We start from the raw sequence: 15,792 nt of genomic DNA, 5'->3' as shown, positions 1-15,792 counted from the left end.
ATCTTCAGAGAGTGCAGGAGTGAATTCTATCAGTTAGTTCCTCTCCTCTCTCCTCATGAGCCCTGAATTGAGTGTCTTCTCTCCTTTTTGTATCGTGTTTAATCGATGTCAAACTGGTAACCCTGACACACATCAACCTGAGCATTGAGCATCCACTCATTTTTAAGTCCGTGTTATGAGCAGTTCAATGAATGTCACCAACTAGAACCTGTGTGCTCTTGTAGGCCCCCTGCTCTCAAGTTGCTCACAGATATTCTTTATATTTCCCGACCTCTTTTTTTTCCCATTTTTCAGCGGTGTCAAACTTGGATATAGAGAGCAAGCTGTCAGTTCACTATCAGGCCCCATGGCACCAACAACACAACGTGTTCCATCCATGCACCCGACCGCCATGTCTGGAGGAACTGCACAAAAATGCTCAGCTCAGCCTCCGAGCCCTGCACAGAGGTGACAACTATTGATTTCCGTTACGTCCGTTTGGATGCACATTTTCACATGGGCGTGTTTATCATTTTCAGACGAAAAGCTGAACGAGCAGCCCACCAGTCGGGAGAGGAACAGGGTGACTATCTCCATCTCAACAGTGCCCCCTTTACCCACCTTCCCATCACCGCATTCCATCAGGCGGCAACAGAGAAGTCGGCTGGCGCGAGCGGTAAGCAGCTACCACATGAGCATGAAAGGGGAATGGGTGGGACATTGCTCACCTGGTAAACTTGATCGCCTTATAAGTAGACAAGAAAGGAAACATGGTAATGATGACAACAGGTCAGAGTTTGGGTTTACATTTTGTACTACTTTCTAATTGAAATCAAACTGACCCAAAATCTTATTGTGGTGTTGCCATGCAGCAAGAGAGAGAAGAGCGAGAGCGAGAGTTAGACTATCAACCCAGGAAGGTAAAAAAAAAAAAAAAAGATCACCTGCTGTATGTGTTGACACCATCCCATCATGTAATGTAAAAACTGTCATTCCATTTCATATTCAGTTCCATTCAGGGCTCTGGCCTTTTGGCCCATGCCAACTCCTGACCACCCCTGGCTACCATATAGCTTTGCTACTAATGTTGATTGGTGCAGTTTGCTGTTGCCTCTAAATTGTGGGTTGGTCTATTGGGGTAAAATGCAGGAAAAAATAATAATCAAATAGCATGACATTTGCCCCAAAAGATGCCAGCCCACCTGGCATCTGCCCTGTATACCAGATGGCCAATCCAGCCTTGGTTCCATTGTTATCATTTATTGTGATTTTGCTGGTTAATGTAACTCATGAAAATTCTTCATCATACCTCCACTTCTTTGTATTTGACGACTAATCTTTCCAGTCACACTAACTGCCTCTGCTATTTCTGTTTCGCTATTTTAAGGAGAGGGCAGTGAGAGAAACGGAAATCCAAACCGTACAGAGAAAAGTAAGAATGAGAAGCGAGAACATTTTTCAGATCTTTGTCCACACAAAGATATTCAAAGTATATCATCAATTGATGTGGTGAGTTTGTGCACGATATGGACTGTTATTATTGTGTTTCCCACCTGTGTAGGAGAGACCAGGGCGAGAGGCGGATATTCAGACGATACAAAAAAAGGTATGGAAGATTCTGAAGAGATGCACTTCAAAGACTTAAACAATGAGCCATGTTTATTCTCTGAAGGATAAAATGAAAGGAATCTAAATGAGGATTTTGGTCATGATAAGGATAAAAGTTATACAAGAAAATAGGGCACATAAGAACCTTGAATGTAATTTAAGAAAATGTGTTGCTTCACTGTTTCTAATGGAATGAAACTCATTAATTCATCCTTTTGTTTTTATTATTCTTCATAACATATTTTGCCTTTTCTTTTGTTGCACCATTTATTTATAGTTTGAGTGCTTTTACTCACTTCATCCTATTGAGGGATGCATCTTCATACCGTGGAATAGAAAGGTATTGGATCTGTGTTTTGTGTTCAACTTCACTTTATTCCATATTCACATTTGTTCTGCTATTAATTTTTCTGTTGATCCATCTATTTAGAGGAGAATCATTCCGCAATTGGACCCGTTTGAATTTCAAAAGATCCATGTACAAATAGAGAATCATGCACATGGTGTAAATTAGTTATCTTGAGACAAACGGCTTGATATAATTGTAAGAATGCTGAAAGCATTCCCATATATGTTATTCGGCTTTTCATTCTCCACACTTTTTTTGACATGTAATAACTCCCACATAATACTTCCAATTTACACCGTTCAAATTTCAACCTGCTTCAAATATTCACGCCATCTTGGGAATATATCGTCTGATTTCACAGTACTTACAATATTGACACAATTTAATGTTAAATACCAACTTTTCCCCATTCATTTTCAATGGGACTGAAATTAAAACGTTTCTAAGTCCCACTTTCCACAGACACTTCCATACATACAACTTCTCATCATTACCAGCTCTGAGATATTGCTCAGTGGCGCACTGTGTAAAATGCATTGTCCAGTAACCAGGAGGTTGCAGGTTCGAATCCGACCATGACTGTACATTGTAAATGTATCCATGGCAATTATGCTAAGTGATTACATGTATACCAACCATCTTAGTTCCACTTTTCCATCTAAATGAATGGCAGGTACTGCATGCCTAGGTGGCGCTGTTACATAAAGTTTATTTTGTTTTTTGCATTTTTCCATTGGATATTTTTAGCTCAATTTTTCCCATCTAAATGAATGGAGGGTACTTTCAGATAACACTTTTACATATAAATAGGCCATGAGCCATGATTTTCAACAAGCCAAGTTGGCTCACATGTTAAATATTTGCCTGACATTACAGAGACATGCAAGTGCAGTGGTTCAAATCTCACTTGGGAAATATTTTATTAGCATTCAGCTTTCAGCATTCCCATGGAATTTCTACAGAAATTTCACTTTGTCTAGTTTAAATAATAATAATAACAAATAGCTCTACAGCAGACCACAAGATGGCAACTGTAAGGATGCCCACCCACTTTCCTATTTTAAGACTGCTTGTTGCGATTGACTTTTACCTGAAGGCTACCTCAACGGGCGAGGGAGACGATGACGAGTTGTTAACAGGTCACCAAACAAAGACCTCAGCTCCTGATGTCCCCGCCACCCAAGACAAAGAAAACGTGTCCCACTCCGATCAAAAGACAACTTCAGATGACTCTCGTGCCGTCTCCTCCTGTATCATCCCCATCAATGTCACAGGTAACTGACGACTTTCCCATAGTACTCAAAAACGAAACTATTTAATAATGCCATTCTTTGTCATCTTTTGCTTTATTTCCCCAGGAGTTGGATTTGATCGAGAGGCTAGTGCACGTTGCTCCCTTGTCCATTCCCAGTCGGTTCTTCAGAGAAGAAGGAAGCTGAGGAGGAGGAAGACCATCACTGGAATACCCAAACGAGTCCAACAGGACATGGGTATGTTGGGTCAGATTTTTTTTCTGCCTTACTTTTATAGATTTATGGATGGCTCAGATCTGGGGAAGTTCATACTACAATAATGAGATCATTTACTGAAAAAAGACATATTATGCAAACTGAGTTTTTATTTTCTTATGGAGGAGTAATTGGGTGTCTGCGGTGTCTGTGTAACAATCAAATGTGGGGTGCGGGGTGGGGGTCATATTTCTGTTTGCCAATGTGTCCACTGCATGTGCCACATGCATGGATCTGCATTCTACACACAAGTACCGGTAATTAGAAATTTGGTGGATTGGTAAAGACGTGGCAATTCAGATTCAGCGTTCTACAGCTCTGCACTCACGTGGCACACTCAGTCGATGGGGACTGGCACAGCATTTTCTTATTTGTACAAGACAACCCCATCCCCTGAAAAAAAGGGTGGAGTTCAACAGGTATATTAAAATGTAATATTAAAATTAATGTTATAATTGATTTTGGTATATTTTCCTAAACTGAGGAACCGCTGATTAAAAAAAAACAACAACTAAAAATTACCTAAATTAATGGTTTTGTCTCTTATTTCCTGTAATGCAACCACTACCACCCCAAACTAAAGTAAGAAAAGGCACCAAAAGATCTGAGCTATCTCCTGGTTCATCTTTGCTTTTTTTATTGATTTATTTTTCCATGTGCATGCAGTCTTACAAAAACAATGTACAATTGTAATGTACATTGTACAATATTTGTGCATTGAAAATTAGACTTTCAAAAAGGCTATCCTATTATGTTATAAATAATTTTACTTCTGGGACAAACCAGAATATGCTAAAGGACATTTTTACAGTCTTGTGGTTCACCATCTCTCCCTCATATCCCATGATGAAAGTGACTTTAACATGACATTACTGAGACTCAGCATGCTATGTCATTTTACATTCAGACTCAGATGAATCACCAGTAGCAAGAGAGCGGACAGTAATTGTCCATGCCAATCCGCACCAACTCTCGCTGTGTCACGAAGACTTCTCAATTAGTGGTCGCCTTCACCACACTCGAGACTCTGGCTGCCAAACAGATGATTTCCTCATAGCATGTAAGTTCCTTTGAATGTTTCCTCATGTCATTCCTTCTCATTTGTCCACCAGGTTGTTAAAAGAACTAAACTCAAACACCAACATGTTAGAATTCCTAATAAAATTTTATTCTAATATACTGTCACTAGATAGTTTCATGTCAACCTTCTACTATTGCTATGTTTGAAAACAATCACCATCGGTTTGCCCCACCAGTCACCGATAACAAACAACCATCACTCTCCCACTTTAAAGTACAGTGAACCCACATTATTCGCGGGTGGGGTAGCAAACCAGCACTGCTGTGAAAAGTGAAGTGACACCCCGCGCATACTATACACACACAAGGAATTTGTATTCCAGAGAGATGCCACAAGATGGCAGCAAAGCACATCAAATGGTGACTGTAGTCTAAAAACAGTAGGGTCAAAAATAACCAAAATTGGGTCAAAAAGGGACCAGCTCATATTTTTTTTTTTGGTTATTCAATTAACCAATAAGTTGTGTCAAATGAATAACCCACAAAATTACCCCAAAATGGGATTGCTTTGTGGGTTATTAATCTACATCTAGTGCGTAGTTCAATTATTCAACACTAAGTAACCACAGTACTTTACCTTCAAAAAATGCTCATCAATAGTATTAGCTAGCATACCAGCCTAAATATCACTTTTGCACAAACGGAAGTGGTTTTACATCTGGCCCAAAAAAATGTGTAGGCTATACTAGCACTTTACACAAACGGTGTAAAATATATTATTAAAACCATCTTTTGGCATTTGCACATCATAATGAATATTAGCAAAGTAGACTACCAGCTATTGGTAGCTGCATAGAAAGAGAAGCAAGAACATACTTTCTGTTTCAATTCGTAGAGAAAAACCACCACCACCACCAACAACAACAACAACAACAACAACAACAACAAAAGAGCGATTAAGCCTAACTACAACAACAGCAAAATTCCACAAGATGGTGCCAAAGTAACACTTGTATTCGCCTGAACACAAAAAAAAGTGAGCTTTTGAGTGAATAAAGTTAAGTTAGCGAATGTTAACTGCGAATATGCAGGGGTTCACTGTATATCCAACACTGTGCAATTCCAACGGAATTGACAATAATCAAGTGATGTAATGAATGTCTCCCTCTGTTCTCACTGTATTCTCTGCAGGTACAGCTGCTCCTTCCAGAAGACGCATTAGAGCTCAAAGAAGCCATCAGGGAATCCCAGCATCTCTTTCCCACTCAACAGGCAACATTTCTTCCCTTGGTGACCAGTCTGACTCTACAAACACAAGTACTGCAACCCACACTGGACGTTTGCGATCTCGCAGCCTCCCACGAGAAGGCGGACGCCTGATGGATAGTGATGAGGACGACGACGACAACTACGATGATGATGATGATGATGATGATGATGATGAGGACGAGGATTTGTCACCATATGAACCAGAGGATTTTATTCCACCTGGCCCGAGTCCGAGGCTGAAGATGATGATGATGAAGGATGAGGAGGAGAGCACTGATGACCAAGCGGCTCCTGAGCCGCTGCAACTCGGAAGCCTAAAACGGATGCAGCGATCTGGGGAAAGAGATCGAGGAGGAGGGAGCCCAGAGCATTGCTGGATGGAGAGAGGCCGTTCTCGCTTGCCCCGCAAAGCTGACATGGGCAGCTGCGAGATTTCTTCTAGTTCCGATACTTTTAGTAGCCCAATTCACTCTGTGTCAACAACTGGAGTGCTGAGTAGCCATGTAGACCACAAGGAAGACCATCAGTCATCCAGTGGCAATTGGAGTGGTTCTAGTTCTACCTGCCCATCCCAAACCTCTGAAACCATCCCCCCACCTTCTTCTCCACCACTTACAGGCTCATCCCACTGTGACTCCGAGCTATCACTTAACACTGTACCCAATGCCATGGATGAGGGATTTTCCCTGGACCCCTCATACCATTCTGAAATGAGACCTCAAGGACCGGGCCACAGATCAAGCTCATTCACATCCTCAGCAACAGACCAGCTGGATGATGCAGGGGTCAGCACAGCCAGTGAGGGGGAATGGGCATATCCTCCAGACCAGGACCAACTGGACCCAGACCAATACCATGACCAGGCCCAAACCCAAGTTCTAGAAGACCAAACATGTTTCAGTGAAAAAATCAACACTGACAAAGACACTGGCTCTCATTGCTCATCTGATGCAGATGGTTTGTATACATGTGATCAAGTTGGGAAAAGTAATCAGATTTACGGACGCTACATGTATAACTATGCAGACCAGGGGTCTGAGTCCAACATTGGGGCAGTACATCCCATTTCTCACGGAGTTTACTCCCCATCCTCGTCTGACTACAAAACAGGCACTATGACGCTAGGGAGGCCCTGTCGTCCACTGAGGAAACCCAAACTAAAACCTCCTCCACCTATGCGAACGTCCTCCCTGAAAGAGACAAGTTGTAGTGTTGATGTAGGAACAGACACACAAGCAGATCAAGAGCAACCAAAGATGGTTAGTGAACAAGACCTTACATTGTCTTCCACAGATATTAAGTTGGAACTGGAACTCCGAAGCATTCCAGAACCATTAGAGACATCTTGTCTTGTGGCAGAGCCTATGGGAACATGGGTAATGGGGCTAGGAGAAACTGTGGATATAGTGGAACCCATGTCCTTTAGCTCAGCAGACACACACTCATTTAAGGATGAAGGAGCAGTGCAATCTGACTATGCAGACCTGTGGCTTCACAATTCAGAGTTGAAGTCCAGCAATTGTGAGTACAAATCCCTGTCGAACTCAAGCACGGAGACGGGCGCAACTGTTACAGATTGCATCAAGTCGCCAGATAGCTCGTCCTCCTCCACCGACACGCAATCCCAGCCGCTTTCCCAGTCTTCTGAGACCAGAGCTGCTAGTCCACCTCACCCGCCTGGAGACTTCAAACTTGGTTCGCCCGAGAAGTTGGCTGGTCTGGCATCACCATCCAGCGGTTATTCAAGTCAGTCAGAAACACCGACTTCTACTCTGCCCTCAACTTCGACAGCATTCTTCCCAGGCCCGCTGTCACCCTCCACCGGCAAAAGAAAGCCCAAAGTGCCAGAGAGAAAGTCTTCTCTTTCGTCCTTGCAACATCATCCGAGAGATGGAACTTCTATTGCCTCTGCATACAAGAGAGACCCAGACTTCCCACCGCCACCCTCTCAGCTCGATCTTAATATTCTTCACGGTGGCTATGTCAGGCATACCCTCTCACATAGAACACAACATCTGCACACGCTTCACCACAGCAAACACAGAGTAGCAAATGTTATTCCCACTGTAACAAAGGTGTTGGTCCCTGAGTTATTAAATAGCAATCCCCCACCATGCGCAAACTCTACCGCTTTGATTCCGAGCTCTAATATGCTGGCGATAACTCCATCGATTCTACGTTCAGTGCAGCTACACTCTGTCAGCAAATCTAGTAATACTGTGACCAACTCAGACCTGGAATCTTCAAGTGGAGCAGTTTCTGTTACCAAACCCAAATGTCCTCCGAGTGGTGCAACTCTAGCGCCACCCCCAATCAACACTAGGCCACTCCCTCCTCGTAGACCGCCACCCAGACCTCCAACTCAGGACCACACCTCCTCCCCTGATCACGCTCAACCACCTCCACCTGGACGTCACCCTGATGGACCTCCTTCTTACGAAAGCCTACTACTCAGACAAGATCGATACGGGCCTGGAACCTTCTGGTCGATGACAGCATTCAGGACTCGTTTAGACCCGTTTTCAGAACTCTCTGATGACAGTTCGCCTTTGCATAGGCCAGTGCCACGCGCCCCTCACCCTTCACCAGTTGATCTACACACACATATCCGCTCACACACAGAGTTTAGAGGGCTCACACATTCAGCTCGTGCACACCCAGAGTTTCGGATCTTGGGGGAGCGTTCTTTTTCCCAAGATGACGATGATGATGAGGAAGATGAGGAAGAAGAAGAACAAGTAAAAGAATTGCAGAGGGCCACATGTCACAGGGTGGGCATGCGAACAGATCACCCTCCCCCTCCAGCCTATGAGTTTGCTGGAGGATCCCACCTGGACTCAGGGCCCTGGACTAGTCCAGTCAAAGTGCCTGGTACCACAGTGGAGACATCGCATCCTTACCTAATCAGCGATGCAAGGCGGATAAGACAAGGGGTGCAGGAAGACGAGGACGACACATCAGGTGCTACCAGAAGTGCCCATCACCTGCTGCCACATGAGAATAAAGATGACTCCACCACTCCTGACACCGAAGACTATTTCAGTAAAGGTACGCTTGTGTGCATTTGAATGTAAATGATCACACATATACAGCTGATTATGTGTGATTCTAAATGTTTTCTGTTGCAGATTCCACACCCACTGACAACTCACTTTCCCCTTTGACGGATGACGCCAAAGTTGATGACGATATTACAACGTCACCCAACAAGTCCAGAACAACCGAGGATCTGTTTGCCATGATACACAGGTACTGTAAATTTACCACGACAAAATTACCAGAGGCCCGCGACCCTTGTGAGGAATAAGCGGTCAAGAAAATGGATGGATGGATGGAAAATTACCAGAGAATGCAGTCTAAAAGATAAATCTAAACATAAGCTAAAGTTAAAAGCTGAAATGACATACAAATCTGAGTGTGTTGCCCCTGTGGTGCACAAGCCTTAACCTGATAGTGACTACGTTTACACGCAGGCAATAGCCCTTTTAAAACACTAATATTGGCAATATTCGGGTTTTGTAAGGCCATGTTAACGCGCAATAACCCGAATATGCTCTTATTTGGGGTTTTAAAAATCCGAATAAGGCCTCTGGGTTACAACTTTCGAAACCCGAATTCTTGCTCACATAACCGCATTCAGAATACCTCGATTGGTGCATTTTTTTTTTTCACTATGTTAACGCTCTCCATTTTCTTCTTCGACTTCTTTTCTTCTTCTTCGCTTATTTTACTTCGCAAGGAATCTTGGTCTTTGTAGTAACGACTTATATGCGCAGCTCCGTCCCACCTCCCTAAAGGAGCCTCTCCTGAATACCTTGATTTTTCCGCAGCTATTTCACATTATTTTGTGTCTCTAAGGCGAAAACGCCACAGTTTATGCCGATTATACAAGTATATAAGTCCGTGGTTCTGGCGTGTAACCCACCAGGAATACACAAGCCAGTATAAACAAACACGACGCTTGCAGCAAAGAACCACACTTCTGGAACAAGTAGGAAACCGACTACTTTGTTTGGCGTTGTGAGTGACATAAATATGTCTAATTGAACATAGTAAGTTAAAAGCGGAAATGACGTTATTTACGTAATTACGTAAAAAATATTCAGAAAAACAGGAAAAATATAATTTTTTTTAAATGAAAAAAAATATTCCAAAAACAGCACCAGCTTCTGTTTTTCTCAGCAATTTTTCATTTATTTATTTTTTTGTACCTCTGAACTACAAGTGACTTGTTGCAGACTCGCTAATGGTGGACAGTTTTCTGCATGCAATACGCTTCCGTAGAAACTTAACTGTTAGCTTCCTAAAATCTTGCAAATCGATTGACATGTTCATATACTTACATGTTCCACAAAACGATAAACCTATCTTACATTAGAATGATAACATACAGTAAGAAAAAACAAAACAAAACATTATCAATACTTATTTGTGTGTGTTACTAATTATGAAACATGCCTTACCTTAACTGAGCCAGTAAGTCATATAGTTGAAGGTATGCGGGAAAGTGTCCACCATTAGCGAGTCTGCAACAAGTCACCTGGAGGGTAGAGGTAAAAAAAACAAAAAAAAAAACAAAAAAACCTCAGAAAAACAGAATTGGTGCTGTTTTTCAGAATATTTTTTTCCTGTTTTTTGAATAATTTCCCCTGTTTATCTGAAGAATGTTTTTTTTCCCCCTGTTTTTCTGAGTAATTTTTTCCTCCTGTTTTTCTGAATTATGTTAACTTCTGTTTTTCAGAATTTTTTGGACAGAAAAAAATATTCAGTAAAAAGGAAAAAAAATGTGAAAAACAGATCATTAAAAATAAATACACACAAAAAGGAAACAAATGTCCCCCAAAAATTTGTCAGAAAAACTGTTTTTGTTTTTTTTTTCTTTTTCAAGTGAATGTAATACGTTCCCGCGCAAACCACATACAAAAGATACTGAATTCATCTGAGAGGCTGTCTGCAGAGCGAATGTTGCTAGTGGTGGTCGTTTAGTTTGTGAAATGCTGGAGACCATACATCCGCCCAAATCAGCAAAGCTTTTCCAGATTCTCTCTGTACTGCGTCCTAGCTGTAGTACTGGCTTTCACAGTCGCTACTTCTTAGCTTTGTAATCTGTCTCTTTACCTGATTCAAATGCAAGGGAGCAAGCAAGTCGCATGTTATTACTATTACTATTCTGTCAAAATCTTGATTGTGGCTTTTTCCATTCAGATCCAAGAGAAAGGTCCTGGGCCGTAAAGATTCAGGAGACTTGAATGTAAAGTCTCGCCTCTGCCCCGCAGCACCGGTGAACCCGAACATTGTCACCAACGCCGTTATGCCACCGCCCCCTCCACTCAGCACCCCAGTCACCATAGCAACTGCTTCCGGGTCACAACGCGTCCCAGTTCCAATCTACCGCAGCGCCAAGAAATCAAGTACATCCAATGAAGAGTTTAAACTCCTGTTGCTTAAGAAAGGCAGCAGATCTGATTCAAGTTATCGCATGTCAGCCACAGAAATCCTCAAGAGCCCGATAACTCCAAAGACCCACGGGGAATCCATTCTGGAAGGCCCCATTGGTCAAGCTGAAGAGACCCCGCCAGTGCACCAGGAGCCACCGCTTCCCAACTTGGAGCCAATCCAGATACCGGGCCTCTTCCCCAGGGCCAACTCTGAGAGCTTCACCCCCAAAATACTGCCTATGACCGCTGCATCTCGACAGGGCCGTTCTCGGGTCCCACCAGTAGCCAACAGTAGTCGCTATAGTACTCGTAGCCGCCTCTACACTGCTCCCATGCAAGCCATTTCCGAAGGGGAGACGGAGAACTCAGATGGAAGTCCCCATGACGACAGATCTTCGTAGAATTTGTGTGACAGAGATTCTCGTTTTTGAAATGGCTCCCTTCCTACTTTTATAATATCGGGTGTCTCCGGAAGAATTTGGTCTAATGCACCCTCAAACCTGACTGTTGCTAAAATGTGCCCAGTAGGAACTGCAAAGGAACTTTTGGGTTTCAGATGTTGTGAGAAACTGAATGACAACGGGTCATTATAAAATAAAATTAAAAAAAAGTTTACCTTGAAACTATATATATATATATATATATATATATATATATATATATATATATATAAAGGATTGCTCCCTCATAGATAAAATATCTATTTTGATTGAACTGTCTTTTATATACATACAAAAGGAAATTATGCTAAAAAATGAAGCTAAAAGGAGACGTTTTGTGAAAGGACTGCATGTACAAGCACATGCAAGATTCAATGATTTTTGTACTTCCTGTCTTGTTTGGTGTGTGCGCGTGTGCTGTTGAGGAACTGTTTTCGCTAGAAATTCAAAACTCCTACAAAATGTAATATTCTTCCAACTGTTGGTGCCCTTAGCAGTAACCAGACTTTACATAGGCGCATTACAAATATTCCCGCCAACAAGCAAGGTTTATCTTGTACGTAGGTTACAAAATGGCCCCGACACAAGACCAAGTTTTTGATTATTTCCACCAGTAGACTTGGGATCAGGAGCATACCATAAAGACGACCACATACTTCATCATAGAAATGATATCCTAAAATTTAATATGATGCATGTATTTTTGTAAAACGTCTCCAAACATAATGCTTAAAGTTTCATCATGTTGCATGACCCTCATGGAAACACAACTTCTCGATTCTCAGTTATCTGTCGCCATTTTTGTGGTTCCTTCGTATCGTTTGTAAAACGATCCTGTGAAAAGTTTTAGTGACGAATTGATTTGTTCACATTTCCATTGATCCAAATTATTTTTTTCCTGGGATTTTAAGGAGCAAGGGGCCCACTACTATAGTAGATTGGGTCCATTTGTGGAAGACTTTGGGACAATCGCAGTGGCCTTTCTTTGCTAGATTTGCTTGTGTTTAGCGTGACTCTACATGGACCCTGTCCAGAATCACATTTTAAACTAACCTTAAAACCGTGTCATGCTGTTCTAACTTGAAGAAGAAAACAAACTTTTCGAGGCGGTTTTCAAGGAACCATTCAGTGCAAATGGTGAAAATGCTTTAGAGGGTCCGGAATCGGGTTGACCAGAGAGTTATTTGCAAAGCTTTCCAATAACCGATCTCTCTTTTGCACTTGATGATTATTCAAGAATATTCAAAAGAAGTTATATCTTATAATGAAATTGCATATGTATATTTGTATTGAATATAAAATCATATCTATATAAAACAAGGAGAAAACATTTTTAACAAGAGTGTAGCAAAGAAGAACAGGTCTCACTGACAACATGACATACAAATCTTAATGAACACTGTTCTCTCCTCGTTGCCTACCCTTTCATTTGCACTGATCCAGTAGCATGAGACAGGTGAGAGGTCAACCCAGTGACTGGTGTGTGCCATTTCATCTAATCCGACAAGTACTCCCAAAGTTTTCAACTCAATGCATCATGGGTGTAGCCTTTGGAATCCACTTGAAATGAAGGTTAGCTTTCTATTCCAATTATAGTACAGCAATGCGTTTCGAGAATCAATTAGAACGGTGATTCTCAAAGTTTTTCCATCAAGTCCCACCAACAAAAATTACTCCCCCCCCGAAGGCCCCGCCCCGCCTGGCTCATTGCCTACTTGCACCAATATTGAGAGGCAAAGGGGTCATTTATCTTGCAACTAGTAATTGGGCCATGTCCATTGTAAGCCATTGTAACATTATGCACAATTTGCACATTTACTGCACTTAAAATATAATAAAATGTTATATGATTCAGTTAAAATGTTTTGCACATAAAAGTAAAATAATATTGTACCTAAATAAATAAGCAATTTCTTGAGATCAAATGTATTAAAAGTGAACGAAAACAAAATTATACAAGGGCAGTGATCCCACCGGCCACCACTAGAGGGAACCCACATGCCATTGTACACTGAGAATCCCTGAACTAGAGAGTGCTAAAAGAGGAAAGGGACCGTCGGTTAACAGCTTGAACTCTCACCTGTCTATCACAGAAAACATTTACTCACATTCAGAGACTGCACTTCAATACGAACCATTCACTGTATTCTGTGAATACCTCAACATAATGTTTTACTGTAAATGCAAGATAGATAGATAGATAGATAGATAGATAGATAGATAGATAGATAGATAGATAGATAGATAGCGTAGCAGACAACCACATACTCAGCGAACCTGAATTACAGAACTGACACTGTGTAAGTTGGAGTGAGTAAAAAGCTGTGAATTGCGCATAAGAATTTTACATTCATGACACCCACACGGCTTCATGGCACTTGTTCCTGACCATTGTTTTTATTTGTTGTGTTTTCTATCGCATGCAATAAGACACAAATGACAAAAGGAAAAAAAAAGAAAAGAAAAAAAGACACCACCATATGATTATTTTTATCTGAGGGATGTCTCCAGATGAGAAAAGAATTTGTATTTTCTGTTCTAATGTCAAGTTCAATAGTGTGTTCAATAGATGTACAAACTGTCTGGCTAATTCTGTTCTGTATAGTTGTGATCACAACAGGGGTTTATCTTGTACTGTATATCTTACTCACTGGACAATCATATGTTTAAGAGACAGAAAAACAATTATATGGGAAAATCGGAATACTTGTGGTGCTGGGTTCTAGTCTTGCTTGAGCCGCAAAAGTTGGCGTGAGAGATATTTTTATTTTCAATTGGAAATCTTGGGGGGAAAAAATGCTCAAAAGTGACATGTAAAATAGTTATTCTACTTTTGTTATTTTTAAAACTTGAATTCATGTTTAATATTATAGACAATGGATGTGAATGGGTTATCTCTCTGCCGCTTGAAGAATACTATGTGAAAATTCTATTTTAAAACTTGGAAACAAAAACAACAACAACACTGAAAGCGTTGAAAATCTGTGTGGTGTGTTTGTTTTTCCGTACTGTACCCGTCATTTATCCCAACGATGTAGTGACACAATTTGTATCATTTCTGAATTCAGTGGATAAATGACTAACACTAATGGATCAGTAAGACAATGTGTTAACATTAAAAATCAATTTTAGCTCTCATTTATGAAACAATTAAACCTCATTTTACTTGGGAAAAGAACAAAAAAAGAATATTCTTAAATTCATGACTATTTTGTTCCAAGTGTTTCAATGTTTGCATACAATTTTGCTCTAATGAGATGTGACAGACACTGGACATTTTTTTCAAAGGTGTACAGTATGGAATAGCACTAAACAGAGTTTAAAAATTTCAAATATATGTGAGAAAATACGCAAGCATAACTGTCTATTTGAAAGAAGCTCCAAGTTTAAAGGTAGCTAGGACGTAACAGATTTGAATCATTTTTGTATTTTTGTATAAACATGTAAATACATTTTTAAAAGAAAACAATGTTGAAATTCTTTCTTTTGTAAAATAACCAAATAAAAGAATGAAAACAAATGATTATTTCTGATTCATTTCAACAGATTTTCACACTTTTTAGAACAATAATAGAAAAAAATGGAGAGGATGAAGAAGTTGAACATGAAAAGGAAGAAATGGAAGAAGAGAAGAATACAAAATTTGACCATTTATATTTTATAAGGCGGTCAGAATACCTATTTATAATTTTAAACATTTGCCACAAAAACAAAACAAACAAACACACAATTGATGTAGGCTAATATGTTAATATTATTTAATGTAAAAAGTAACAAAATGCATACTCAAAAAGTGTAGACATCTGCAAAAGCTGCTCAGTTGGTACAGTTATCAAGCTTCCCAACACAGTTAAATTGTAACGAGACTTTTAAAACCTCTTCATCAAAAAGTGCACCTAAATATTAGCAACACTAGATGGCAGCTAAACATAGTGTAAAATTTATTGTCACAGCAGTACGAAAGTACACCTAGCAAAACCGCCCAGTTAGCTTTTTTGGCGTTGGAGGCACACCCAGACCAGAGATAAATGGGGCCATGGTCACTCACCAATTTACTTCATGAAGTCAATTTGAAACTCCACTTACCTGAAATGAGTTGAACAGCCTTTAGTCGGGCGTGCGTTTGGTACCTGTGCCTTCAGTTGAGACTTTACCACCGTCATCATGCTGCACGTATGAAG

General features: G+C 40.8%; 2 protein-coding genes across 6 annotated transcripts in view; one reads left to right on the top strand and one right to left on the bottom strand.

Moving 5' to 3' along the window:
* Positions 1–15,131, top strand: part of nhsb (Nance-Horan syndrome b (congenital cataracts and dental anomalies)) — a 63,194-nt gene extending 48,063 nt beyond the window's left edge. For 2 of the 5 annotated variants that reach the window (XM_077518685.1, XM_077518690.1), the window contains exons 2-13: positions 295–447; positions 519–655; positions 852–899; positions 1,367–1,411; positions 1,541–1,585; positions 1,865–1,927; positions 3,033–3,210; positions 3,295–3,426; positions 4,352–4,504; positions 5,656–8,781; positions 8,862–8,982; positions 10,939–15,131. In XM_077518685.1, the coding sequence (XP_077374811.1) occupies positions 295–447; positions 519–655; positions 852–899; positions 1,367–1,411; positions 1,541–1,585; positions 1,865–1,927; positions 3,033–3,210; positions 3,295–3,426; positions 4,352–4,504; positions 5,656–8,781; positions 8,862–8,982; positions 10,939–11,572 (4,835 nt within the window). In that variant the 3' untranslated portion in view covers positions 11,573–15,131. The remainder of the gene's footprint in view (positions 1–294; positions 448–518; positions 656–851; positions 900–1,366; positions 1,412–1,540; positions 1,586–1,864; positions 1,928–3,032; positions 3,211–3,294; positions 3,427–4,351; positions 4,505–5,655; positions 8,782–8,861; positions 8,983–10,938) is intronic. The other 3 variants (XM_077518686.1, XM_077518687.1, XM_077518689.1) reach the window with 3 other exon arrangements.
* ace2 (angiotensin I converting enzyme 2) overlaps positions 1–15,792 on the bottom strand; it is an 81,385-nt gene extending 65,593 nt beyond the window's left edge. The window contains exon 1 of the mRNA XM_077518692.1: positions 15,698–15,792. The gene's annotated coding sequence lies outside the window, so the exon portion shown is untranslated. The remainder of the gene's footprint in view (positions 1–15,697) is intronic.

The sequence above is a fragment of the Festucalex cinctus genome, chromosome 4, assembly GCF_051991245.1.
Source record: "Festucalex cinctus isolate MCC-2025b chromosome 4, RoL_Fcin_1.0, whole genome shotgun sequence".
Classification (NCBI taxonomy): domain Eukaryota; kingdom Metazoa; phylum Chordata; class Actinopteri; order Syngnathiformes; family Syngnathidae; genus Festucalex; species Festucalex cinctus.
Note: the sequence above shows the minus strand (reverse complement) of the source record. Positions and strands in the feature narration are given on the sequence as shown.